Raw genomic sequence first — 26,191 nt, 5'->3', positions numbered from 1 at the left:
TTAGGACTATCTACTCACGATCCTTAATGGAGGACTTAATCAGAAAAGCTTCTATTCCTCCTTTCGCGCAAATAATGGACTCTACATCTTACGACTTTTTACACAGGATCACCAACTTGATCTTCAAGTCAAAGGCTGGAATGGCTTACGACAAGTCCATCATTAACATTGATATAAACTTTGACAACGAAGATCGGGCAATTCCCAAACTACCGAAGCCAATTTTACCCCGCAAAGATCGCAAAGATAAAATTGCTACTATCCAACCAAGCGCGGAGTCTCGGAAAACTTCAGCTGAAATACAGAGGCGAGTTCAAGAGCTCCAGAAATTTCGACGAGAAAGTCAAAGCGCAGTAGAGGCGCCATTACTTGTCACAGCTCTCGTAAAGAAAACCAATCAAAGACTCGATAGCATTGAGGTGAGTGGTTTCTTCAGTCTTGGACAAGTAAATATTCAACTTCAATGCAGGCGTTTGACTTTACACGTGCTGATTGTATCGGGTCAGAGCTCTCCGCTCTCTCAAGTGGAAACGCGTTGTACAATCTGTTGTACAGTAAAGTAATTTAGCACGTTCCTAGATATCTTGATTTCAGCTTTTTTTGTCGAGATCATATATACTTGCGGCCCCAACTCAGTCTTTTTCTGTCGACTTTTCCCTATAATTGCCCATACCGGGTGGTTCTACTAAACGCCAATGCTTTATTCGATTATTAAAATCCTGAATGACAACATAAACTGGACGACTGAAATTCTTACTTAATAAACATGAACATTTTAAAATAATTGTGATTTAATTACGGAAAACAATTATTTGATCCCCAAGATCAAACAAGTCGGCTTTAAATCAGTTGGCCTAATGAAGGCCATGTTGTTTTTATTAAACTAATTATAATTATTTTTGCGTCTGTGGGTAGGATGAAAGTGTGACCCGACTATTCTTTTTTTTTTTTTAATTTAATAAATTAATAGAACATTGAGTCCGAGTTGCAAATTCTTCTAAAATGAGATAGGTTTCTTTTCTGCTCGGAACCCGTCAGAAGTGTCTCAAGTGGTTTTCAGTTTCTACGTGCTTTAGAACGTGTTAGAAACCTGAATAACTTATGAAATAAAATTGATTCTACAGAGCTAACACAATCACTAGTAACCCAGCAGTCTACATTATGGCGGCCACAGATAAGGACAGAAACAAATAGTTGAAAGAAACTTGAAAAATATAAGAATCACAACTGCATGGCCTGGGTCAAACCAGTTGGCTATTTAACAAGTGTGACCGAGTTGTCAAGACTACCGTGAACAATTCCAGTCAGCGGTCATGGTAAAACTTGAACTCGAGGCTCCATTCTATGTACAGGAGCTGTCACCTCTCGGCTACTCTACCTTCTTGCATGCGGCACCCTCCGAATCAGTTTAATCTTTTACTTTTTTTTCTACAGGAAAGGACCTACTCTCAGTTATCGGTAAGTTACTTATGCTTTCGGAGCGATAAAGTCTTTAAAGAACTTCTGTTATTAATACCCAATTAGAAATATTGAATAATCGTGAGTGACTTTCAATAAACGTTTAATTTCAATCACTGCGAGACTAAGCACCCAAGTTTACTTTTATACTTTGTTAACCGCCTACCCGGCAGCAACGTCGCTTCAGGTTTTACGAACGCGCACACTAACATTGTAACAGGTGGTGGCAGCAGCAGCAGTATTAGTAGTAGTAGCAGCAGTAGTTTGTTGTTGTTGTTTTTGTTACTATTATTATTATTATTATTATTATTATTATTATTATTATTATTATTATTACAAATTATGATTATTGTTATGATACACGTATTTCTAGTTTTTGTTGCATTGTTGTTGTTTTGTTCTTCTTCTTCTTCTTGTTCTTCTTCTTCTTCTTCTTTTTCTGACGCTTCTCTTGTTTTATCTTCTGTTTCTTAACCTTAGTAACTTCAGGGGTTTCTTTGCTTACTTCTCGCAAACTGATGACTGCGCAGTCGCAGTTTGGAACTTACTGAATCGGAGAAAATGGCGATTCTCGACCCCAGTGCTTACTTAAAGTGCTTACTTACGTACTCTTTTGACTCATGCGCAGAAAGGCTCCGGGATCGAGATTGAGAAATTGCGTGTATGGTACTCAGAGACTTAAACCACCTTTTATGGTTAATCACGACTCTAACAATGGACATTGCCCTCGTCTATTGTTGTTCTCATTTTTAATCAATCCACTTTGGTTTTGTAAAGTTCATTTTTCAAACATCTGATATTATGCGCTTCTATCAAAGAAAAAAATCATTAAATCGAGAGCAAATAGCGGTGACTTCATTATTTGGTTAATTTTACACGAAAATCCATGTTTTTTATTCTTTTTGGTAAACATAATAACAAGTTCCGGTCATGTTTCGTGGGGTAGATTAGTTCACAGCTTTCATCAATGCTTGTTAATACCTACCGATATCACAAAAGACAACCTACAACGTTTTTAATTTCCTTTATTCACAACCACAATTGTACCTCTTCCATGCATAAACATCACACAGACCCGCTGAAAAACATTTGTGGCACACAGCTGGATAAATAACTACGGAACATTCGTTCCTATCATAATATTTACCGTTGTCTCAGAAGGTTCGACTTCATGATGTTTGGCTAGAATGACTTGAGCATACTTTTAGCAAAAGAACCTCAAAATTTGCATTTTCAAATATGGGAAGGAAGAAAAAGGTACACCGGTTAGAAAAGTTACACGAATTCGATTTTTATTTTCATTTTTGCTAAGTTCATAACAGTTAGCCTTGTAAAGTGACGAAAACAATTTTGGAATATTTAGAATCGTGCTATCCATACAATATGAAAGCTGGTACAAGAACAACCTTGAGAATAAAACAAAATTGCCTTCGGATAGAACTATTATCACCGTGTACATAATTTTCTGTTTTTGTCTTTCGCAGGCTTTAGAGAAGTTCGTCTGGGCCGCCCGTGTCGTGCACGTCCTCGTTTCATCTTGTATGCGATGGAGAAGGTATTTGAATTAATCTCGTAAATAGAGTAGAGCGAATGTTCTCTCAGTTTTTCTGCTAAAGCTTCCTTAGGAACACAATGTAAACTCATTTTGGTTTCGTTTACAGTTTTATTTGACAGCGTATTCTCAAATTAAAGAATTTTTTCTTATGATATAACTGTACACTGCTCACGAGGGCGGCTACAACTACGCAAAGGCTCACGATTTCGCAGATTTGTATTGAGTAAATCAAAAATGACAATCTTCTTGTTTAATTATGAAGAAGTCATGAAATGCGGTCTTATCTGCAAATTTGACAATATAACTGAGTATTAAATCACTTGTTACATTAAGTTTATATTCACTTGTGTAAAATTGTGATCCTGATCACGGTGCAGCTAAACTCAGTGATGTGCTCGTCACTTAGTCTCGTAACGCAGACTAAAACCAAGAAATAACAATAAAACTGATACGGTGGAATCTCTTTTTTAAACCACCTTGGAAAAAGCAATATCGAGGCTAAAATTTGAAAAATCTTAAGAATATCATAAGAATAAACCCAAGGCTGAAATGGATATAATTTTGTGTGTTGAAAATCCGTTAATTAATACCGATACCGCAATTATATGTTTTTAATTTAACGGTGAAATTATTTCTTTCTCTAAACGGCAAAACTAGCCACCAAAGAGAAAAACAACGAGGCACTGCAATTAACTGCAATTTATACCCCGAACATTCTAAAACGGAAACGTCAGACACTACATTATAACAGTTTCAGAATAATACAAAAACATGAAACCTTTCAGCCTAAAATCGGCAGAAAAATAAGAATGTTCAGCCTGGACCGGAAAAACGGCGTTCTCATAAAAAGAAAAGAGCGTAGCACTATCATAAATACAACATTGTTTGTCAGCTTTGTTTTTTTTTTTGTTATTTTGTAAAGGTACAAAAAGCCTGATGCTAGCAGTAAAGGCAAAGGTTCCGCAGCTCAATCGGCCGCGACTAGGAAAGGCAGTCAGAAAAGTGGTGCGGGAATAGGCTTTGATTCACGGACATTTAAAGGAAAAAGCAAGGTATACAACACCAACTGTACACTGACTTTTTGCTGTAACTTTCACAAGCACAGGCGACTTCAGGAGTTGCTTTGCAGTCGCCTGTCTATCTCGTGCAACTTAAACAATACAGTGATACAACTTGCGTGATTCGATCGGAAGGTGAAACTTGTCCGGCCGGCAAAACAATTCATACTGTTTGCTAACGGAATTAACGAAGCAACATTTCTGACCAATCAGAGCACCGATTTTTTTGTGTTAGTCAATCAATGTGAATTTCTTCAAATTAATGTGAATTTTGGCACATCCACAAATGGTTCTCTGTTTACCACTTCGGATGATTGGTGTCAGTCAAGTGTTAATATATGGTAACCCGAGCGAAAAGCCTTGAGGTTCTTTCTCGAGGCTTCGCCGCTCGTGAATTCTGCGGACACCGAAGCATCCACCCCGAGCGAGAAAACAAACCCTTGGGTACCCTGGGTAGTGATAAAAAAAACTGGCTAATCTCTTCGCTTCTCTTTTCTATCAGATCTCAGAGGAGCTTCGACAGATTCTAACTTCAGTGCCTCGTGCGAGAACAAATGAAGGTCTTAAAAAGGTAGTGAAAAAAAAGAAGAAACTGTCTCATTAAATAGTTATTCCAGTCTCGCTTGCATATTTGATGTGAGTTGGTTCTCATGGTCACTAAAGACCGCCCCTTTTTTCTTTGGCATGACATGATATAACGGCTGATACGTCAAGGCCATTAAGCAAGTAAAAAACGGATGACACGGCATTATGAAATGATTCCTTTTTCTAAAATCGATATTAACATTGAATACTTCCTTCTAAGGTCCAGAGGCTGTGTCGTAGTACGCGCGCGTTCATGATTTTTCCGCTGGAAAGGGAGGTCGATCTGTCTCGTTGTGTTGCCTATGAGAGGTAAGTGTTTCCTTCATGGCTTTTAAAACATCATAAATAATAGTCCTGTGGCTATTTATTGACATTCAGCAAGAGAACAGCAAGAATGGCAAAGGATTAGGCCTGTACATGCATAAGTCCAACCACGAGACTCCTCGTCAATAAACCACTACATCTTCACTGTTTCTTTGACGGCAACAATTTATATTTTTTTCTTTTATCTTGCAGTGAGGCGTTTAGCCTCAATTTCCGCCTCCCTAGTCCGGGGCCATTCTCCGGAATGACGGGTGAGAACAAAGCCTATGTTGAGTTTGATTTTTATCGTTTCCTTTTCTCTATTCTAGATACGACAATGGAAGAGTCATTGCGTGTCAGGGAAGGTCACCTCAAAGGTTTTATTATGTACTCTCTGGGAGAGGTAAGGCATGCTATTGTAGTTTTCGATGGTTTTTGTGTAACTGACCACCTACCCCTCCCCTAAGTCTACATTAAAGCTTAATTCTCACTTGGGGCAAAATTGTGACTTGGGGAGGGGTAGGCCGCTCAGTTACCCAAAAATCTCAAATGATCCTACTTTCCTTATATTTCTCACTGGCATTAAGAATGGGGGAATAAGAACGAGGAACATGAAAAATCGTAACGTAGATTCCTGGCTAATTTTGTGTAACCTGCCTGCTAAGCCAACTGTTAATCAGAGGCCAAGGGTGGGTATAGAGCCAGAAGTAGGCTGATTTAGCAACAGAACGGGAACGTCAGTTGACGACGGCGCCCGCAAATTAAACATCTGGTTTGACCAATGGCAGAGCGGCAAATTGGGCACCGGAAGTCGTGTTTAGTCCTTTCCGCGCGCTTTCCTGTCGCCAACTGACGTTCCTGTCCTGTTGCTAAATCAGCCTAGTAACATATTTAAACCTTACATCGCCTCACGTGACAGTCTTGGATGTGGATTCCGGATTCCAAGTCAGTACTGGATTCCGGAATCCTTGGGAGTGGAATTTTGATTCCGGATTCCAGATTTCTTAAACTGAATTAAGGATACCAAAGCCTAGAATTACGGATTTGTTAAGCCAAAATTTCCCAGATTTTATCGCGAAGATATTCGGTTCACTGATTGTTTTAGATACTCTAATTTTGTATTTCAGATGATGATGTAGCCTACATTCTAATATTTATCAATTTGCTTTCACCAGTTAGTAAAGTGTGCATGTATGACTTAGCGGCTGGTGTCACCAAGATGTCTTTTGGGGAACTGATGCAAGGAAACACTACTGATGTAAGTTGCCCCTTAAAATTAAGGCTTGACTTCCACGCGCTCTTGCCTTCTCGTACCATGAAAACTGGGAGGGCGTGCTCTTACACTAAATCGTCCCGGCGCAAAAACCAATCTACAAATTGTGGCGCAGCACAAACTGAAAATATCTAAACTCATTTTGCACCGTCTTGCCGAGCAAACAGCTCTTCTTTATTTGCGCCGCTAGCTCAAGCTCGATATACGATTATCGGTATAGTTGTGTAACTTTTGAAGTATAAGGATTTGTATGAAGATAACCTGTGGCAAAGGGTTATAGAGAAAGCAAAAAGGTTACAATAAACTCATAAAATGGCCATAAGTCAGCGGCTCGGGATTTACACAGGAAAGAAGAAACACTCAACTTAAGTGCAGGTCAGAGAATTTTTGTTTAAATCCTTTCACATTGAAGGGCTACGCAACAATTCCGATGCTCATATGTCGAGCTTGGGCTACCAGAGGTCACAGAGTTAGAGGATCGCTGGCGACATATCCTGTTCCAGGCTCCGAGATAGTGGGACTCCCTTTTCCAGATCTAAGAGCTCATCATCTTCGCGTGCCTTTCGCTTACGCTTCATCCAGGCGTCAGGCGTCATCCCTGCTATGTGAGAGCCTGGAACAGGCTACTGGCCTTGCTTTGTTAGCGGGAGCAGGATACACGCCCAAAGAAGCAAAACTAGCACTGATGCGTTTTCTTGATTTCAGCCTGTTGAATTAATGAATGGTATAAAAAGGGAACATTCACTCATCTGCAAGGGGCCTGTCGAAGTACTCGTTCTGGATAGGGAGGTAAAGTTCCAGCCTTGATTAAGACAGCATTTCATTTGTTGACCAAGAGTCTTGATTTGATTGGTTGCTAAACAGTCGGTATATACCGTCATGTAAGGTCCTCTGATGTAACTTCCGGCCGCCGCATCGGCTTTACCTTTAATTTTTAATTAATTTTTCCCGTCTATTCGCATAAATAATTAATATATTTGGGACGAATTATAATGCTAATGTTTATAATAACAACTAGAAGCGTAAGTGCTTTTCACGCACCGTCTACTTTTGTCATTTGCGTTTAATTAACAATGCGTAAAGTGACCAAATAATCAATCGATCCACTAATCAAAATCTCAACTGTCAAATTAGGCGAGACGTAAAATAGATCTCTTTGTAATTTGTTTCTAATCACATTCTAATCCAATGAAAAATTCATTTGACTAAGAAGCAAATTCCATTGACGTTTTACTTTGAGTCGGCAATAAGCTAGCTAAGCGAAGGACGAAAATGAGATGGAGGTTAACTTGAGATGAATTGAGCTCATGATTTCTCGGACTGTCAGGCTGAAGAAATCGCGGTAAACTGTTTACGGTGTCTATCTCTGCCTCTGTATCTAATTTTGGCAATCTAACGGATATTTGGTTGTAGGATTTTATGGAACTCATGAGTACAAGTCCCGACAGCGGCCTTCCGATTGAAATATTAAGGTATTGTTGTTTGACTCAACGTTGGATACAACTATTTAATACTGTCTAATGTCACACTTAAAACCAGGCCCCGGTTAGTTGCTCAAAAGCTGGGTAGCGCTATCGACGGGATAAATCACTATCCAGCGGATAAGTATTAGGGAAACCAATTGCGTTACTGGCACTTTGGATAGTGCTATCCGGTGGCTGTGACTAAGACATCCACCGTGTTGATTTATGAATTTCGATAGAATACACCGCAGAGCGTCTTACAGCACTATATAAAGTTTGAACAACCGGGGCCGGATTGATAGGTACACATATCTTGTCAGACTAAGACATCCACCGTGTTGATTTATGAATTTCGATAGAATACACCGCAGAGCGTCTTACATGTATAACTGACTTCCTTGTTAATAAGCCAGGCATGTCAATTAAATAACACTTGTGTTTGGTATACACAAATATAAACAGAGATCCAGGGGCCTTTTTTATTTTTTATTTGATATAAAGATCAAAATGACATATGAAGAATCCATAGCAAAATCAAAAATACTTAACGTTAACTTAGGAATACCGAATCGTACCATATTTTCCTTATCAGAGGCAACTTAGAGAGACATGCTCTACGTAACCAGCGGAATTCTTTTCTGCATCATTTAGTCAATTATCTGCTCAACAAAACACTTACAAAATGAGGCTTTTTATTGTCTTTTCTAACTTACGTATTTCCTTTCGACTCCAAAACGCGCCGAACTGATCGAACTTGCCTTTAGGCATGCAAACGCGGAAAAGAAGAGGCTCGCCCTCTTGGCACGTGAGAGTCACGCGTGACGAGGGAGATTTTCACGTGCGTTATAAAGGTTTCTTATAGAGTGTTTTCACTCACGTGGCCAGCATCTATGCAAATTTATTGAAACAAAAGAAAGCGTTTGCATAAGAAAGGAATTCAACTCCCACGGGACTGGTTTGGGACACCAACATGGCCGCCGTTTCATTGTTTTGGGACACCAATATGGCCGCCGTGACGTCATGTGAAAACACTCTATAGATCAGGGGGAGGGCACCCCGGCAACAAATGGTTTCGGTAACAAATCTGTGACTGTTACTACTAACTTATCTTTCTTTAATGATGTTTCTCTCTCAAACTTTAACAGATCAATCGAGCTTTTTCGCAATTTTCCACTGGAAAAGTTTTTCGAAGAAAAAGATGCAATAGTAACCAAATATTTTGCGTAAGTATAGTTGTCTAAATTATCCTATGCATCTTTGATAATGATCTACTTTTGTAAAAACAACGATCAACAACGTGCGTCATGGATTGTTCTTTATTCGACTTTTTCTTCGTCGACGACGACTTCCACTTTCTCATCCTTGGGCATAAATGACAGTTATCTCCGTGTGGATCATTTTTTTCATCATTACATCCCCCAGATCATATGATATGATACGTGAATTGACAACTCTTTCTCTTTCAATGACTTGTTTTCAGGAAGGATACAGTAATCGTAAAAGACAGTAATGACACCCCATATTTCTACATCGTTAAATCGGTAAGGATGACTGTCGACCAGTATATATCACTGTTTTTTCGCGTGCGAGGGCATGCTTCAGTCTCGGCTTGCCCGACCCATCTTCGGCCGAAGGGCGAAGCCGCGGGAAAAAAACCTCCAAAGTCTACCTAAACTAGCCTCCCACGCAGACGTTTTTTTTGGCTAGAGAAGGAACGGGTGACGAAACCCAAAGAACGCATGCGTGGTAGGCTAAACCAAAACCGGAAACCACGCATGAAAACCCTCTGGCAACCAGGCTATCGTGAAATCTGTTTGTTCCGGGATCGTCTAGGCTCGATCGCCAGCCGCTGAGCTTCTTGGTCTACTTTAGTATTTTATTGATGTCACCCACATTGTTGAAAATCCTACTCTGCTCTGATTGGCTCGGAGTTTTTTGCTCGAAAGATGAACCCTGAAGACCTAACAGTCTAAGAACCACGCTTGAGAGATGAGCAATCCCAAGAGACTCGTACTGATAAGTTTTAAAGTTTCTTTTTAATGATAATTAAATTATTATTATTATTATTATTATTATTATTATTATTATTATTATTATTATTATTATTATTATTATTATTATTATCATCATCATTTATCTAGGGAGCCCACCCGCTTTAGCGGTTTTCAGTGTTTCTTTTGAGGTATTATACACTGTAACATACTGTTTCCACCACAGGGAAGATGTAAGGTGGTTAGAAAACAAGATGTTCTGGACATGAGCAAGACTACTAAGCTGCCCAGCATCACTACCGTAACTAAAACTACCCCGCGTAAGTGTCAAGCCCCTGGCTTCATATTTTCGAATTTTCGACTTATATCTTCTCACTTTTCAACGTAGTTTGGTGCCGTTTGTGTAGTTAGGACAAAAAAGAAAGTTAGTTTGTAGAGAAGAGAGAAAATTTTGCGGTATTAAATCTCACAGGGCAATGTTCGATGAATCCACTTACTATAGCCTGCGTAACAAGCGTTTCCGTATGGTTTCGGAGCAAAGAAAGACCGAGGAACGAACGGGATGATCTTTGGTTTTGGCCGCACGAAAAACGAACGAGAGCCAAAAATTGAAATGGGGGAGGGGGAGGGGGAGGGGAAGGAAACCCTAACCCTAACCCTTTCTTCCTTACCCAGTACCCCTTCTTCGTTCCCTTACGCGCCCCATTTTATTTTTTCGTGTGGTCTTTGACTGTCGTTCCTCGTTCCTTGCTCCGAAACCGCACGGAGAAGCTTGCTACGCACGCTAACTTACTTTGACTTCCTATCTTTGCTTTGAACCGCTCGATAATTTCGCAGTTTAGACGACTTAAGTCCAATTAACACAAAGAAAAACACGTAGCCTAGCGAGTTTCTACTAACTCTGGTTTCGAACAAATATTTCCAAATTTAAAACTATGACATCCAGACTATACATTATTAGTTATTTCTGATCATTTCGTGTTTTTGAAGGTTCAACTCCTGGAAAAAATCCAACAAGTCTACTCGAGGTATGCGAAATAGGCTACTTCCGAGTTCCACAAACCCTCACTTTCAAAATGAGGTCAAGTGCACAACCTTTCTAGAGAAAATGAGATTTTTTTGCATGAGAATGAAAAATCACTTCCATATCAAAGGCTGAGCACGTAATCTCGTTTTGATGCAGAGGCCTGGGGGAACTCGAAAATGGCTTATTGTGAGTTATTTCTGCTCTCTTTTTCTAAATGTCGTTCTTCTTAACCACTTTTTCAAATATTCCCTTACATACAGCAGGCCCTTCCCACCATTCCTCCCTGGGATTTAGACCTCCGAAACCCCTATCCAGTTTACCCCAGTGGGAGGATTAAGCCAGCAAGGGTCGCCCCGCCCCCATCCTCTTTTGTATAAAATTATTTTATAATTTCCCTTACTAAAATCTGTTTTCTACAGCCTTAATTTTGGATAGAGATGCTCTCGTACTATGAATATGACAATAGGCAGAAAGAAATCATTTTGTTTCTTAAATTTGCCTTTAACACTGATCTCGGGCCGAAAAAAATGTTTGCATGACCAACAAATGACAACTTCTTGCTGCAAAACCAGCCAAAAGTGCAAAATATACTAGCAGTGCTTTTCGCGGAAAAAAGGTCAAAATTATGCACGCAATGACATATTATGCCAAAACTTATGTTAACCTAATCTATCAAAGCCTAGTAGCAGAGGCTTTGAAGTCATGGGCGCAAGAAAGAACGAGGCGCGTATTACTTACAAGCACCTGTATGGCAGGCTATGAAGTAAACCACCCAAAATTTGAATGGCGCAACGTCACCAGTATAAAGTTTTTAAAATCCTTCTTCCGTCGTTGCTTCGTTCTTATTGCACGGCCAAGGGTCCGTACAAGGACGTACCCGAGATGCAAGCTCATAGTCATGGGAAGAATATCTCCTTTTTATATATTATTATTATGTTATAGCTTTCTCAGTGCTTTTGCAAGCAAAACTCACCACGCTTCTGCAAACAGAAATCAACAGAAGGTGAGTAAGTAAAAGATATGGTTTACTCGGAAAATATATAAACTTTTATATATAATCTGCTCTGTCATATATCAAATCTGTTTGCGTGGTTCTTAGGAAACGCTGTTTCGTACGTTACGACGGCGACGGCAACGAGAACGGCACAAAAAGCAATAAGTTTATATTAGCAAAACAACAACCTTTCACGTTCATCGCGCTTTTTTTGTACATTTCTTAGCGTCGTTGCACGACTACAACGTGAAAGTGCCTAATTTCACGTTTTGCCGAGGACCTTTTCCTGAACTTTGATACAGTCCTTTAGAATTCAACTCCGAAAAAATTTTACGAATTAAGCGAGATGGAATAAGCGCGATTACTTTGAGGCAGCGCGAATTCACTTTTTAAGTGACTTTTTTGTAGCCCTTGCCGTCGTTGTTGCTTAAGCTCCCTAATTAATGCTGAAAGGGGAGCTCGACTGTAGAAAAAGTAAGAATTTGCAAGCATTTAACTTTTTCTGGCCTTAAACGGACAGAATTGGCACCTGCACCAAGTGTCCGCTTTATGGACAGACTAGGAAAAATGACTGAAGTTCGAAAGGAACAGCCCGGCTCCAGGTGTCCATTTTTGGGGAGTGTCCGCCTCATGGAGTTATCCGTTAAGAGAGATTACGCCACTCAAAAGGAAGACTTAAAACATGCAGAAGTAATGACTAAATCCCACTTTTATGAACGGATAGATAAAAAAAACAGCCAGCATATAACCAACACTCTGGCGCAACATGAATTTGTAAACACTTGTAGTAACGACGCTAATGACTTCCAATATTAATTTTTGTTTCTGTGTCACAGAAAAATCACATCTTGCAGACGATGCAAGACCTAAGGAAATTGAAAAGCGCAGTTTGGAGAAGACTGTCGACCTTAAAGCAGTAAGTCATTTGTATTTTTGAGATGTTCTTCGTCAACCATATTTGTCCTCAGGGCCCGCTTGACTCTCCGTAGCCGTCTTTCCCCTTTGTCCACCCCTCAGAGACTACTCGGCCCTTATGGATATTTTTATCATTTTAATAAGTGAAACCGATATTTTGTTGCTTTAACAGGATCCAGTTTTTTTCCCGTTCGGTGAAATATGCGCTAGGAAGGTGAGCAAAGTACAGAAGAGACCATCGGAATTGTCGGTCAGCGCCCCCACAAGAACAGCACTTCTACAGATTGCTCTGCTTAAACCAGGAAATATGTTTGTAAGTATACAACCACTTGATCTCTGCTCGTACCCAGTATTCCTCGCGCGTCGAGTTTAGGTTGCGTTCTCCTAACGTCGCAGGCAATGATTGTATGAATTAACTTGTTCTCTGCATACTACGTTTCGTTTCCCTTGTCTGGTGATGTTTTGCATACAAAGAAAGTCAAAGAGAGATCTGCACGGACTCCCAATGTATTTCTTGTGATTGCGTCACGTTATCGAAGCTCCCAAGTTACATTTTTGCTCTTAAGAGCATGTCTTTTGGTTCCTTGCTGACAGAGGCCTCATTTTCTGAAATTCTCTCTTCCTCTCGCCTGCCGAATAATTACAAGTCCAGCGCTCTGACCGTTCCGTCACGCGTCGTTCTTTTTTCTTTACAGGGACTTGAGTCTATGATGCCGAAAGTAACAACCAAGATAAGTTCAGAGGTAGGTCACGCTAAGTTGTTTCTTTCGCACCCCTTAGGGTAGTCCCGGGGGGTAGTTTAGCCCTTCCACTATTGACCCAAGGGGTCCTCCCTTTCTCCCTTCGCTTATGTTACCTGTTTCTCTACTTTTAAAAAATTATAATGAGGAGAAGATAATACCTAAACCATATCATCCACAATGTTCACGTTTATTTTAATGGCTCGTAGGCTGATGTAGTAGAAGAAAATCAGGATCCCTCCACTAAAAGTCTTATACTGGTGAGTGTAAAATAACTTTAAGTGCACAGTAATTTTCAAGGAGTTGTAGTAACTCCTCTAGTGGGGCTAATTTAACTCCTTACAGTGGAGTTATTTTTTGGAGAGTTATTTCAACTCCAAAAAGGAGTTTAAAGAACTCTTTTTCAGGATTAAAAGTGACCCCAGATATTGAGGAGTTAAAATAACCCCAAAAAGGAGTTATCCTGTACCTAACATTTTTACTCCATTTTCAGAGTTAAATTAACTCCAAAAAGAGTAAAAACAACCCATGTAAGGAGTAAAAGTAACCCCATTTCGGAGTTATTTTAACTCCAGACTGGGAGTAAAAAGAACACAGCTGTTCACAGTTGTTTAGATATAGATGACTGCTTTGAGTGTATCGACATTGAATCTGTTCTAAAATAGCTGTTGATCACCTCCTCAGATAAGTGAAGGAGCCGAGTGCATTATGATCAACAAAAGGTTCTTTTTAATGAACGCCAGTATTACGACCTTGGTACAGCTTAAAGCTTTGGTAAGTGTAAAGCGAACTTGTACAGTAATTTCAAACAACAGGTTTTAGTCGCTTTACAGTCGCATTAAAGCTTGTCTTTTTGAGGCATGTGAAGCGATAAAACTTAAGAAGCTAAATGACAATATTACAGGTTGTCAGATGCAGTAAATCTGTGTCAACAATTTTTTAGTTGTCGTACGGTATCTTCGTTAAGTACAAACATTCTTACCGTAAAACAAGGTAATGTTCTCTTGGTACTGTGGAAAATAAGAGTAATTACTTATCGGAGAATCTTGGACGTCTTTTACGAGCTCGCGCGACAAGTCGTTCACCCTTCATTTGTAAATTGCTTCAAAACCTAATTCTCACGCTTAGGGCGCTCACCACAAGTCAGAACTGGTCGGCCCGACCAGTCAGTTTGAGAATGAAATATTAGTCTTTTCTCAAAATTTTTACTAATATCCCTCACAGTCGTGCATACCATTTAGGAATAAACTTATCTGTTATCTTCCGGGCCCCGGGATATTCCTTTTCAATATTAAGGGCTCCTAATAAGTTTTTCAGGATCCGACATTTCCCTTATTTGAAGTTCGGGATTCGGGATTTTGGAGCAAAATCGAGGCGAGATTCGGAAGTATACGCGGGAGGTGAGATGCCAATAGTAACCCTCGGGATTACGGGATTGCACGAAATTCTGGGGAGGGATTACGGGATTTAAGAACCCTATCGGGGACTCTCAATGGTAGAATTCTCCTGACGACTGGACTGGTCCGGCCAGCCTGTTCTGACAAATGGTAAGCGCCCTTAGATCAGTGAGCTCGCTTATCTAAAATAAATGTTTATTTGTTTCATTAGAGGGAGGAGTACATGACAGTACCCGACGCTCGTCACAGGATCCAGTGTCTAGAGAGCTGGGACCTCTACAAAGGAGAACTGGTTAAAACACTAGCTACACGCGCAGCTAAACAACCTCGAAGATGACGATGGTAACTCTAATCTGTTACTTGCTATCATGTTTTTATTGATATTTATTGATATTTAATGATATAGACATTGGTTCTTCTAGGCCTTACAAATTTCAATTGACCTTCATCATAACGGAAAAACTAGCTTTTACTCTAATCTCATGAAAATGGTTGACTACTATGATCTAAACTATGACTTTTCCTGTAATTCATTGAGTGACTCAATAGTTAATAGGTATATCGGCATAATGAAAAATAAATACGTCTCTTACTGGAATCAGACCCTTCAACAATCACAAAAACTCAGTTTTTATTGTACAATCAAAGACGACTATAGCCCCTCGCCGTACCTAGTTTTAACAAGAAAAAACCCTTCGAGAAAAGCATTAGTTAGATTTAGAATAAGTAGTCATCAACTTAGAATTGAAACAGGTAGATACGAAAACATTCCTCGTAATGAAAGGATATGTCACTTTTGTACAAGTAACAAAATCGAAGATGAAAATCATTTCTTACTAGATTGTAAGGCTTATTCTCAGATCAGAGACATATTTTTCTCCAAACTAGAAACTAAAATACCTGACTTCAAATCACTTTCACACGATACTTTAATATCTCTTCTTATGAATTCTTCTGATTATTTAATTAACTGTCAATTAGTTTCATTTATCTCGCAATGCTTTGAATTAAGAACCAAATTAATATCAATGAATGAATGAATGAATGAATGAATGAGAACTGTAACGTTTTGTAATTTTTTTGCACGTACTAATTAGTTGAATTAGTACTTAAATTTAGACTAATAGCTTTTGCAATACTGTAATTCCTTTATGGTCATGCAAATAAAGCTTTTGTTGTTGTTGTTGTTGTTGTGTACGTAGTATACTATGCATGAGCAGGGGCGTAGCCAGGATTTTTCAAAGGGGGGGTCACAGAGGCTACTCACTAGATTGTCATGTCGACTTCCACGCCGTGCATGTTTTACTTAATGTTACAATTTTGGGATGAGCAGTGAGAGTATAGTGGGCAGGACAAGTCTACAAAATAGCTTCTAGCCAGCAGTCGTATTATCGTGGCATGAGTTAACTAAAGACAAGAGCTGTTGACGAAAATACTTTACAAAAAAAACAAATTTTAAAAAAGTGGGCTTTTCAACAATGGCTTTTACGGCCAAGATATTGTCATGACGTTTTCGCCACCTGAATATTGTAGGTTGTTTGCTCAAAAGAAGGCCTACGAAAGGGGGGTCACAGGCACCCCAGGACCCCCCCTAGCTACGCTCCTGATGAGGGAATGCAAAAATCGTGGCCTATTTACTTATAAAACTTGATCCAGACATTAAACTAGAAACTATTTGCGTGATCTAACCACAAGAACTTGAACAAGAACAGTTCTTGTTTCTTTGACTGCATTGGTGTGTTAAGTGTTGAAGTAGAAAATACGAAGCCAAAGTATATCATATACTTTTAATTTGTATATGCTACTTATTTCATTAATTCTTTCAACCCTGCTCAATCGACTCCTCTTTTGAATTCTTCCCAGATGGGCACTCAACGATTGTTTGGTCAGCAGTTTCCGTCTTAACAGTATGCCCACGACCACCAAAGCAAACAGGGTCAACGCAAACGGCCGCGATACTAATAACCAGCGGGTTTACTAAGCTTGAATCCGAGAATTCCCTAGTCTCCATCTGTTTTTCATGTTTTGATGGGAATCACGTGACACGTCTCCTGGATCAACCATCAAATGAATCATCTTGATATTTGTGCCTTGTCCGCTGACTCCTATTTGCCGCTTACCGTCGGCATCGCGGCAAAACAACCTGTGAACGATGCTTCTGTCCAGCTCAGATAACAGAAGGGAAGACAAGGAGGTCCCCAGTGGACTTTGTGCTCAACTGAACGAGTACTGGCTTGAACGACTTCCCGAAGGGACGAAGAAAATACCAAGCACAAACGACTTCCGGTTTTCACTATTGACAGAGCATTTATAGCTTATTTATGAATATTGACAATATGTTATTTAACATTTTTAATAATAACGGTTAGCAGATAAAAAATTGTTTATAACTGTAGGAGTTATCTTATACTTAAAACAAGTGTTAAAAAAATTGTGTGAATGAACCTTCTAGAGATACAATACATATAATAAAACAGGTACCAAACGAAAACGAGGTGTTGATCAGTAAACCACCTGCAAACATGTCTGACCGATGAAATGATTGGATGATCGCAAATGTGATAGGCCCTAGTGACGTGTAATTGATCGGAGTTTTTCTGGTATTACTTTATGTGATACTTTCCTGAGATGATTTGTTACATTGGAACAAGTAGGGAAGATGTCGTGTTTAGCGGCACTCCCCAATACATTTCGATGGTTAGTTGCTTTCTATATAATACTAAAGGTAAGTTTTCTTAGTATCATGGTTTTTATTTCTATCAGATAATCATGATACCACGCCTTTCTCGGGTCTAAAAGCCATTTCGTTACCTTGAATATAAGGCGCGCTTCCTCTTAAAACAAATTCTATCCGTAAAATGGCCTTTTTATGTAACGCTTTAATGACTATTTTTCTTACCATCAATTCATGTGACGCATTTGACTTATATAAATTCCATACTTTGGTTACATTTTTTGTTTGTTTGTTTGTTTATTTTTTTTAGGTTTGATTAGATATGTTACGAAATTCATAGCCAGTTAGACTAAACAATTGATTTTGGATTAACTTAAATGAAAAAGAATGAGGACAATGTTTAATAGAACTTTTTTTACTAATTCTTTATATGCCCTTTTTATGGTGAAGTGATGCTCTCATGTGCTAGATAACCCTGACTCTAAGTAACAAATCGTTCTCATCTCGTCGTTTCCCATAACATCAAAGATAACTGACGAAAGTGGACTGAAATTTGTCTGTCGAACTAAACAAATCTGTTTCTAATATTTTTTGTTCCCTTTGGACATTAAAGGACAAATAAAGTTTTATTTGCCTATTAACCGAAGTTTATTTGAAGGTGTGAATATCGACCTCTGTTGAGAGGTTTCACGAATCTTATTACTTGTTTGTTTAATAATAAATGTTTAAAAGTCTTGTTCATATTCTGAAGCAGAATGTTGATATTTGTTCACCTTAGGTATTATGTAATCACTAAAAATGGGGAAGCCACTAAAAAATGGAATCTGGCGCACAGTGGAACAGAGTGAATTTGTGTTGTCTTTGACCTGTTGTCAGCAGTACATTTGATCGTTTTTGGCGTGTACTTTAACCTGTTTTTTAGTTTTTCTGCAGATGTAATCAAACAAAGGGCCAATTAAAAATCGTTTAAATTCATAAGTTAGCTCACATGAGACCTTTCAGTATTAACAAGCCTTATCATTTCTGGATTTTCCAGAATCGTACTGGGATTCGGAAGGCGTATGAAAGTTTCGGTTATTGTTCGAGAAAAGATTTGGGTTTAACTTCGGGAGAAAACTCTTCGTCGTGCGACCCAAGTGGGGTTGACAAAGGGCTGAGTAATCTTAAAACGGGTACCAGACGGAAAAGAGATATGAGACAAAAAAAAACCACCAGCATAATTGCCTGATATCCTGGTGGAATACTTCGGGTAAAAGTGTGCGCATGAGCTGAGGCGAAACGCTAGATAGACTAGATAGCGAAATTGCATACCCAGTCTAAGATTTTTAACTCTGAAAACTATACCCTGTTCAGCGGCACCTCCCCGTCCTGGGCAAAATAAGGGTTGTTCCAGGGTAATAATTTTTTACAACTAAAACACAAGATTATCCGTGTAAGGCGGACTACAGTGGCAGATCCAGACCTTCAGATTAGGAAGGGGAGGGGGGGGGCGGCCATCTAGACCCTGAGATAAGGGGTGCCCGGTCTCCAAAAAAATTTTTTCGGCTCTCCGGGCCTCAGTTTGGTCTAAACTGAGTAAGGGGGGCAATTTCCTTCAATTGTTCTCTTTTTATCAGACGGCCAGCAACTGTCTTTCAAATCCGCAAGGTTTGGTGTAAAACGATTCCTTTGTGTGTTTCTTACAGTGTATCGAAACTTCCCAAACTAGTCCTGTACAACACGATGAGGAGGACGACGTTGATGATTTCTTCAGCACAACATTGCAAGCTAAATGGTTCAACGACTTGTCTCAAAATCTATGTAACGACGTTTCAGCATCCTGGAAGAATGACCCTAGGGCTTTTGATCCAGAAGTCGTTGTTCAGAGGATGATTGATATGTTGAGAGAGGAAAGTGCTGCACAAGGGAAGCAAGTGGAAGCTTTTTATTATCAGAGTTTGGAAGATTTGAAAAGAGATCCTGATTTCAAACAAATTCTTACGGAGTTCAAAGAGGCACTAGATGGCGAAAGAAACATGATGACTATAGGTTTGCTGGTTGCTTAGGGACCGGTCATTATTTATCGCCTGGGGGGGATTTTGGGGGGATTACTTGATTTTTAGGAGAACAAAAGGGGGGGATCAGTCGTAACTGAGAACCCAAAGGGGGATCGCTGAAAACTTTGGAAGAATTCAGAGGGGGGACCACTCAAATTTGCATGGAAAATGAAGACGTGGGGGGGAATCGCGAAAGTCATCAAATGTTATAAGGGGGATCACTTCAGTGAAGTAACATTCAAAGGGGGGTCGGCTAAATTTCACCTTGGTAAGCCCCAAATTCTCCAACGCCGCCGCCCCTCTCCCCCCGCCCCCGACCAGGAGATAAATAAAGATTGGTCCCTTAGTTTTAGCCCGCGTCTCTGACACGTTATCTAACCCAGGTTAGTAACGTCTGCGAAGCATCGCCGAAATCCTTGTTCTGGGCCCCCAACGGACTCAACAAATTACCGGAAGTGTGTTTTTTTGAATTTCCCTTCAACCTGACTGGCCAATCGACAATGGCTTTTTAACAGGTCAATCATGGCGCCTACACAAACCCCTTGTACACAGGTGGAGACGCAGAACAAGTACTTTCGCGCTGCTTCATAAACGGACTTAACCAGAGTTTAGTTTCGTCTGTGGCGGGCGCTGGTTACGTGGCATTTGCTTATTTTTTCCTGAATCCACTTATCTTGTTTGCTACCTTTGTTGATCTTGCTTGCCACTTTTGTTTTTTTTTTCTCTTTTTGCGTGGTTTATGAAGGAACCGATCTACCTGAACTCCAAGAAGATTCGAATCCAATAAAAGACGTCGGACTCAGGGGTGAAGTCATAACTGGAGAAGAGACTGAATCAGAGAACGACTTGATAAGATACAGTAACTACATGTCAGGAGCAGGATCCACGTTTGGGGGTTTCATGGCTGAACTTCCTGAAGACATCAATGATATAACGACAGGTATGAAAAAAGCCTTAGTTTTGCAAATGGTAAGAGCGTAAATTACAATTTTTAACTGGGTCTTTCAGTATATAAGACAGAAATAAAGCAAGGAAGCACGCCCTACCGAATTCCGTCCGCATGTGCATCAAGAGCAGTGGCAGCCATGAACAGCTGATTCAAGTCAGAACTTATCAGCATGATGTTACCCTAGGAGTAAGGGTCTCACTCGTGATCACATGACTCCGTCATTTACCGCCGAGGTTAATGCAAAATCACCAGCCTCAAAGTATCACAGAGACCCTTTAACCTGGAGCTATGACATGCCAATAACAAGGACGAAACATCTATCCATGGCTGCCACTGAAACGGTATGCCTGTGCGAATGCGTAAGGAAATGGCCAGGGTTGGTAGTGTGGGGCCTGCTTTATTGCTTAATTTTGGGTCTTTCATTACATGTTCAAAGCTTGCATTACTCAGTTCTAGTTCTTTCTTTTGCTAGGAACGATGGACTCTTTAAATTTCAAATACGATGGTTTAAAGTACATTTTAGAGAAGAAGTCAGAAAATATTGATGTTCACAGAGTATTTCAAAGAATGGTAGGATATAACATACAGACTGAAAAAGATCTCCGCTTAAAGAGAACTGGTGTGAAAGATCTCCAAGAGATAGTGGTGACGGAATCATTTGAGAATATCAAAGCTTTTGAGGGTGTCAGCGGTGAGCAGAGACTGGCTCAAGAAAACTTCAATACGGTGAAAAAACTGGGACAGGAAAGATCAAGGATCTCATCCAGAAAGATAGCTGGAAAAATTTTACGGAAAGTTGGAAATGGTGTAGAGACTGCCAGTACTGGCCTTAATTTCGCTCAGGGAGGAATTGACACAGCAGCTGGGAGTGATATGATTGACAGAGCTCGTGATTTGAGATCTAAGGGTGAAATCAGCGAGAGTGAATATAATGAGATGATGAGAAACGGACGACTTCGAGTTGCTCAAGGAAGCTTTGGTATAGCCAGTGGAATGAAAAATGTTGGGGAATTTGTTGGAAAAAGAATTAAAAATAATTTAGCAAAAAAATTTGGCGAAAAGGTGGCGAAGAAAGCCATACGGTTTGCGCCTTTTGTTGGCAGTGCCATTTCAATTGGCACGAGTATTGTGTCGTTGGCGAAGAATGCAATTGCAGCAAGTGACGCTGCAAAACAGGGTAATGTCGGTAAAGCTGTTATGTATGGGGTCATGGCAGCTGTTGATGGGGTGACAGCTATTCTGGACGGAGTAAGTCTAGCCTTAGATTTTATTTTCCCGCCATTGTCGCCAATCGTAGATCTTATCAGTACAATCTTACAGGTGGTGAATACAGTTCTTGGTTTCTTTGCTGATTTGTTCGACTTTCGATCCACTGAACAACGAGTAAAGGATGAATTTAAGACTTACATAGAGTCCGAAGCATTTAAGAAGTATTTGAAAAATTTGGAAGATGAATACAGGAGAAGAGGATTTGACATTTTTATCTACTATGTAGATGCGGAGGCAGCAGGAATAGATGCAGATAAGGCAACTTTACAAAACGAAAAGAGGAATTTTACCAAGTGTCTGACTGCCAGAGCGATTGCAGATTTTCATAACAAAGAAAACAGAGTAGCATTAATGGACGCAACAAGTGTCGGCAAAACGCTACGAGGTCGGCTAAGCGATGATGAAATTGTAGCTGGTTTTGGTCCAGACCGTATTTATGGTGAAGAGGGTGATGACATATTGTTTGGACGAGGCGGAAGTGACAGCATTTTTGGTGGGCCAGGAAATGATTATCTTAATGGCGGAACAGGAAGGGACACTCTGCTCGGTGGAGAAGGTGACGATTTTATTGTCTGTGAGGCAGGTGTCGACAGACGGTGTGAGGGTGAGGAAGGAGAAGATACTCTGGCCTTAGCCGGTCACTCCTTGGTTTTCAAAGAAGACCTTTGGAATAAAAATTACATCATGATGGGTAGGACGGGACCAGAGTGGAAAACCCCTCCAATGAACTCACCAGTCACCGGAGTTTACCTGGATATTGGATATACCTCAGGAGGCAAAAAGGGAAGATCAGGAATTAATCTAGGATCCTGCTTTCGTGGTTGGCCGGACGGTTTCAATGCATTTATTCATAAGCCAGGAATGAAGTCTTCAAGTGATCTGGCGCACAGTTTAGAGACTTTCTTCGAAAGCCAGAATCCCGAGTTTCTCAGAAACCACGAAGAGTTAAACAGCAAAATATTGTGGTTTCTGGCATACAGAAAAGGCTTCAAGTACTTCAGTGATGGAATATCTTTATACACAGTGCGCGATTACGGTTATGTTCCAGAGAAAGTGCGTGTCGCCAAAAACGCCATTCAACGTATTTCTACTAGCAGTGCCGCATATAGAGATGGACATCTACAATACTCCGGAAATAAAAAGCTGGAAGCACTTTTGGTATTTGCTTTCAGAAAAAGTTTCGTATTTGATGAATTCGAAACAATCTCTGCTGCAAGACCAGACAATGTGAGTATACTGTCACACTACATTCCAACAACTATCATCGGCAGTGATGACCATAATGTTATAGATGTATCGTACGGCTTTAATGATGTGGTGTATACTGGTGAAGGGAACAATGTTGTTTCTGTTGGAGGTACTTTAGGCTATTATGATTATACAGATAAACTTGCTGAGAAACGGTGGGGCCTTCATTATTTTCCAACTTGGGCCAAATACATTATTGGCGGAAGTGGAGACAATACTCTCATTATCCAATATGTGCCCCCTCCTAAAAACAGGCGGTACCCGATGTCGCCTACTTACAGTAGTTGGCAACTTAGAAATATCAACAGCCAAGCTGACGATCACAGCATTGCTTTTGAACATGTTGTTTACTTGCAAAACATATCAACTATTGAAATGAAGTCTTTTGGATACGAAGGACTTTATTACAGCAGTTTGGATGCCATCAACTATGATGGGGCAAGCAGATATATTCTAAACCATTCAAATTATTTCCTTGGCTCTTTGACAAGCAAAAAAGATGTGACAGTATTGCCCAGGCGACTCTTCAACATAAGATTAGGTCACGGCTACGATATCCAACTAAGTCAAGAATCAAAAGATACCATTTCATTTAAGTTTTACGAAGACGAGAGATACCAGATCGACACAGTGAGTCTGATGCATAACCGTAAAAACCGTCTTAAAGTTAAGGTGTATGGTACATCCTCAAGCCCCTACAAGGGGTGGGTGCTTTTAAAAGACAAGAAATCTTCCTAAACAAAAAATGTATCTTTGGTAAATGTAATGAACATTATTAGCTTCCCGTCATGCAAAAAAATAATTGGCAGCAACGAAGACAATCTTCTCATAGCTACTGGTGGACAAACAGTTATTGAGGCGAACGATGGAGATGACACCCTTGTGAGTACTCGAGGTAGACATGAGCTGATTGGTGGGGCTGGTGCAGATGTCTTTGTACTCCAAGGTCCCGAAGTGGCTGACTACTTGACAATCAGCGTTGTTATGGGAGCTGACGGAAGAACTATCAAATGTTCGACAACCATTTATGGAACATGGAACAAGGTAGAAAAACGACTTTACATTGACGTGTTGAAACATGATCACGAAGGTGTTCTTTTGAATACTGTTGAGATTATTCCATCGCAAGAAGACGAGGGCAAAACCTTAGGCAAGATTTCTAAAGATAACCGCAACAGAAAGCTTGTCTTTCAACCTGGCTCAAATTTTAATTTCTTGGAGAAGAACAAAGCCAAAGCAGTGAGAATAAAATTTACAACAACAGGGAACGTAGCTACAATTAAAGAAAAAGATTATGGGAATCAATTACGCTTTGATTCTATAACCAGTCTTGACCAGTTGACGGCAAGCATTGAAAACGATAATCTGGTTTTCAAGGATAAATCAAATCCTCCACAAGCTGTCCTTATTGACCAGGAATGGAGCAATAGACTATCGACTGGGTTATACACAAGTTTGTTTGACCTCATCGTAGACTTTGTTGATCGTTTCCCATTGATCCTTTTTCGAAAAACCGAGAAGGAATTTATCCGTGCAGCACAAGAAGATATACTGAGGTTCCTCTTCACACATCTGAGCCACCTCATAACTGATCTTGGACAAAACTACGATACCTTCCTTGATTCCACAACTCTTCCTTCTAATGTCGGTGACGAAATTTTTGTTGGAAATGGTCAGAACATCGTCCTCGCCAAAACAAGAGGGAAAACCTACAAGATTGGGGAGAAATCTTCTGGAAGCATCATCGTCGCCAATAACTTCACAGAAGGAACAGGAAAAGTCACCATTAGCGGTGGAGACGACAACAGAAGTCTCAATGCAGTAGTTGTTGGAGCCCAAGCAGATACACCAGTAGAGATTTGTATGGGGCCACATGATCTGATTATTACTGGTGCTGACGAGAATGATGTACAGATATATAACGACACTGATGGTAAAGTTTGTCTGAAAGACCGCCGACGACAACAAGATGTTATCAAAGGGTGGGACGTTTCAAAATGTGAAAAACTGATCTTCAAGAAATTCCTTCAAAAAGTGAAAGATGGAGCAAAGTATATTGAGGATAAAGATTCCTTAAATAATCCTGCTGTTGAAAAGGAAGAGTACACACAGATCATCTTTAGTTGTTACGCATTTGTAAAACTCGAGATTGAAAATGCCAAGATACCAGAAGTGGAAATATCGTACTTCAGCCTACTACACCCTGTCACCGTCTCGTATTATTCAGATCGTAACCTTAAACTGAACTGTGTATTCGAGAAAAAAAATGCACTTATTTTCGTGGATATAATGGAGAATTCTAATTCGATTTGGGTCTACTTCGGGTCAACACATCATCAGTCTAAGCTAGACATCTATAAGTTTCCATACTTGGCCATACCATGGGAACCGAGCCAGGAATTAGATGTGAAAGTACTGGTCAACGCCATTCGCTTCCAATTTAAGGCCGGGTTGGAATTCAGCGATGAGTTGGTGAAGGATGACGAGATCTGTCTATTTGTCGTCGGAAAGTTTACGGCTGATCCTCCGGGATATAAGTTAATTGGTAAAGAAGCCACTTTGACGAATCTGGATTTAAGATGCTGAAATTTAAAATTTCATTTAATGATCAAGCATGGGAGTGAACTTCAAATGTTGTAATGGCAACAAAAATAAGGAGAATTCCAAATAAAATGATGAAATCAATAAATAATATTGGTTGGCCTTTTTTCACTCAATTTCACTAATTAAGCTTTTGAAACAATTAACATCTTATCTTCAAGTCTGTTCTTATCATAATTCGCTGGTCACGTGCATCAGGTTTACATTCTTTACAAATAGACCTTTGTAACTCGTTCTCTCTACGAAGCTAGCCGTGCATAAACAAAGCTTTTTAAATCTCCTGAAACAAAACAGGGGCACCCAACGAGAATATAGTTCAAAACCACTTAAACATGGCATTGTTGAACGTATTTTAGTATTTAAACAGTAGATATAGGCATATTCTTATCCCCTAAAAATTTTTCATCTGTTCGGATTTCCTAGCTGAAAGTCTAGTCATCCGAAAATTATAGGGATCAAAACTTACCTTTTCGAAAATTTCAGCCAGAAAAAAGGCTCCCGAAGATTCTAGGTGACCTTTTTACTGTTTGTACGCTAAAAATCCGTTAAAAATGGGTAATTATACCATGTTTGGGAGGTTCGAAAATCCTAGGAGAGGCATGCAAGCAAGAAATTTAACAACGAATGTTCCGAAAATTCTACATCTCAAATCGTC

The 26,191-nt window shown here is 39.9% G+C and overlaps 1 protein-coding gene across 1 annotated transcript; it reads left to right on the top strand.

Moving 5' to 3' along the window:
• On the top strand, positions 1-18,244 carry LOC140948307 (uncharacterized). Its single transcript, XM_073397535.1, has 22 exons — positions 1-419; positions 1,435-1,458; positions 2,943-3,013; positions 3,936-4,065; positions 4,574-4,642; positions 4,877-4,965; positions 5,289-5,362; positions 6,135-6,217; positions 6,938-7,021; positions 7,646-7,704; positions 8,841-8,918; positions 9,176-9,236; positions 9,913-10,006; positions 10,677-10,714; positions 11,656-11,716; positions 12,544-12,623; positions 12,795-12,935; positions 13,318-13,365; positions 13,572-13,622; positions 14,047-14,136; positions 14,971-15,101; positions 16,623-18,244. Exons 1-21 carry the CDS (start codon positions 27-29, stop codon positions 15,094-15,096), a joined length of 1,944 nt encoding a protein of 647 aa, XP_073253636.1. The 5' UTR covers positions 1-26; the 3' UTR covers positions 15,097-15,101; positions 16,623-18,244.
• The last annotated feature ends 7,947 nt before the right edge of the window (positions 18,245-26,191 follow it).

Source organism: Porites lutea, chromosome 9, assembly GCF_958299795.1.
Source record: "Porites lutea chromosome 9, jaPorLute2.1, whole genome shotgun sequence".
Taxonomy (NCBI): domain Eukaryota; kingdom Metazoa; phylum Cnidaria; class Anthozoa; order Scleractinia; family Poritidae; genus Porites; species Porites lutea.
This window is presented reverse-complemented; position numbering and strand designations above follow the sequence as displayed.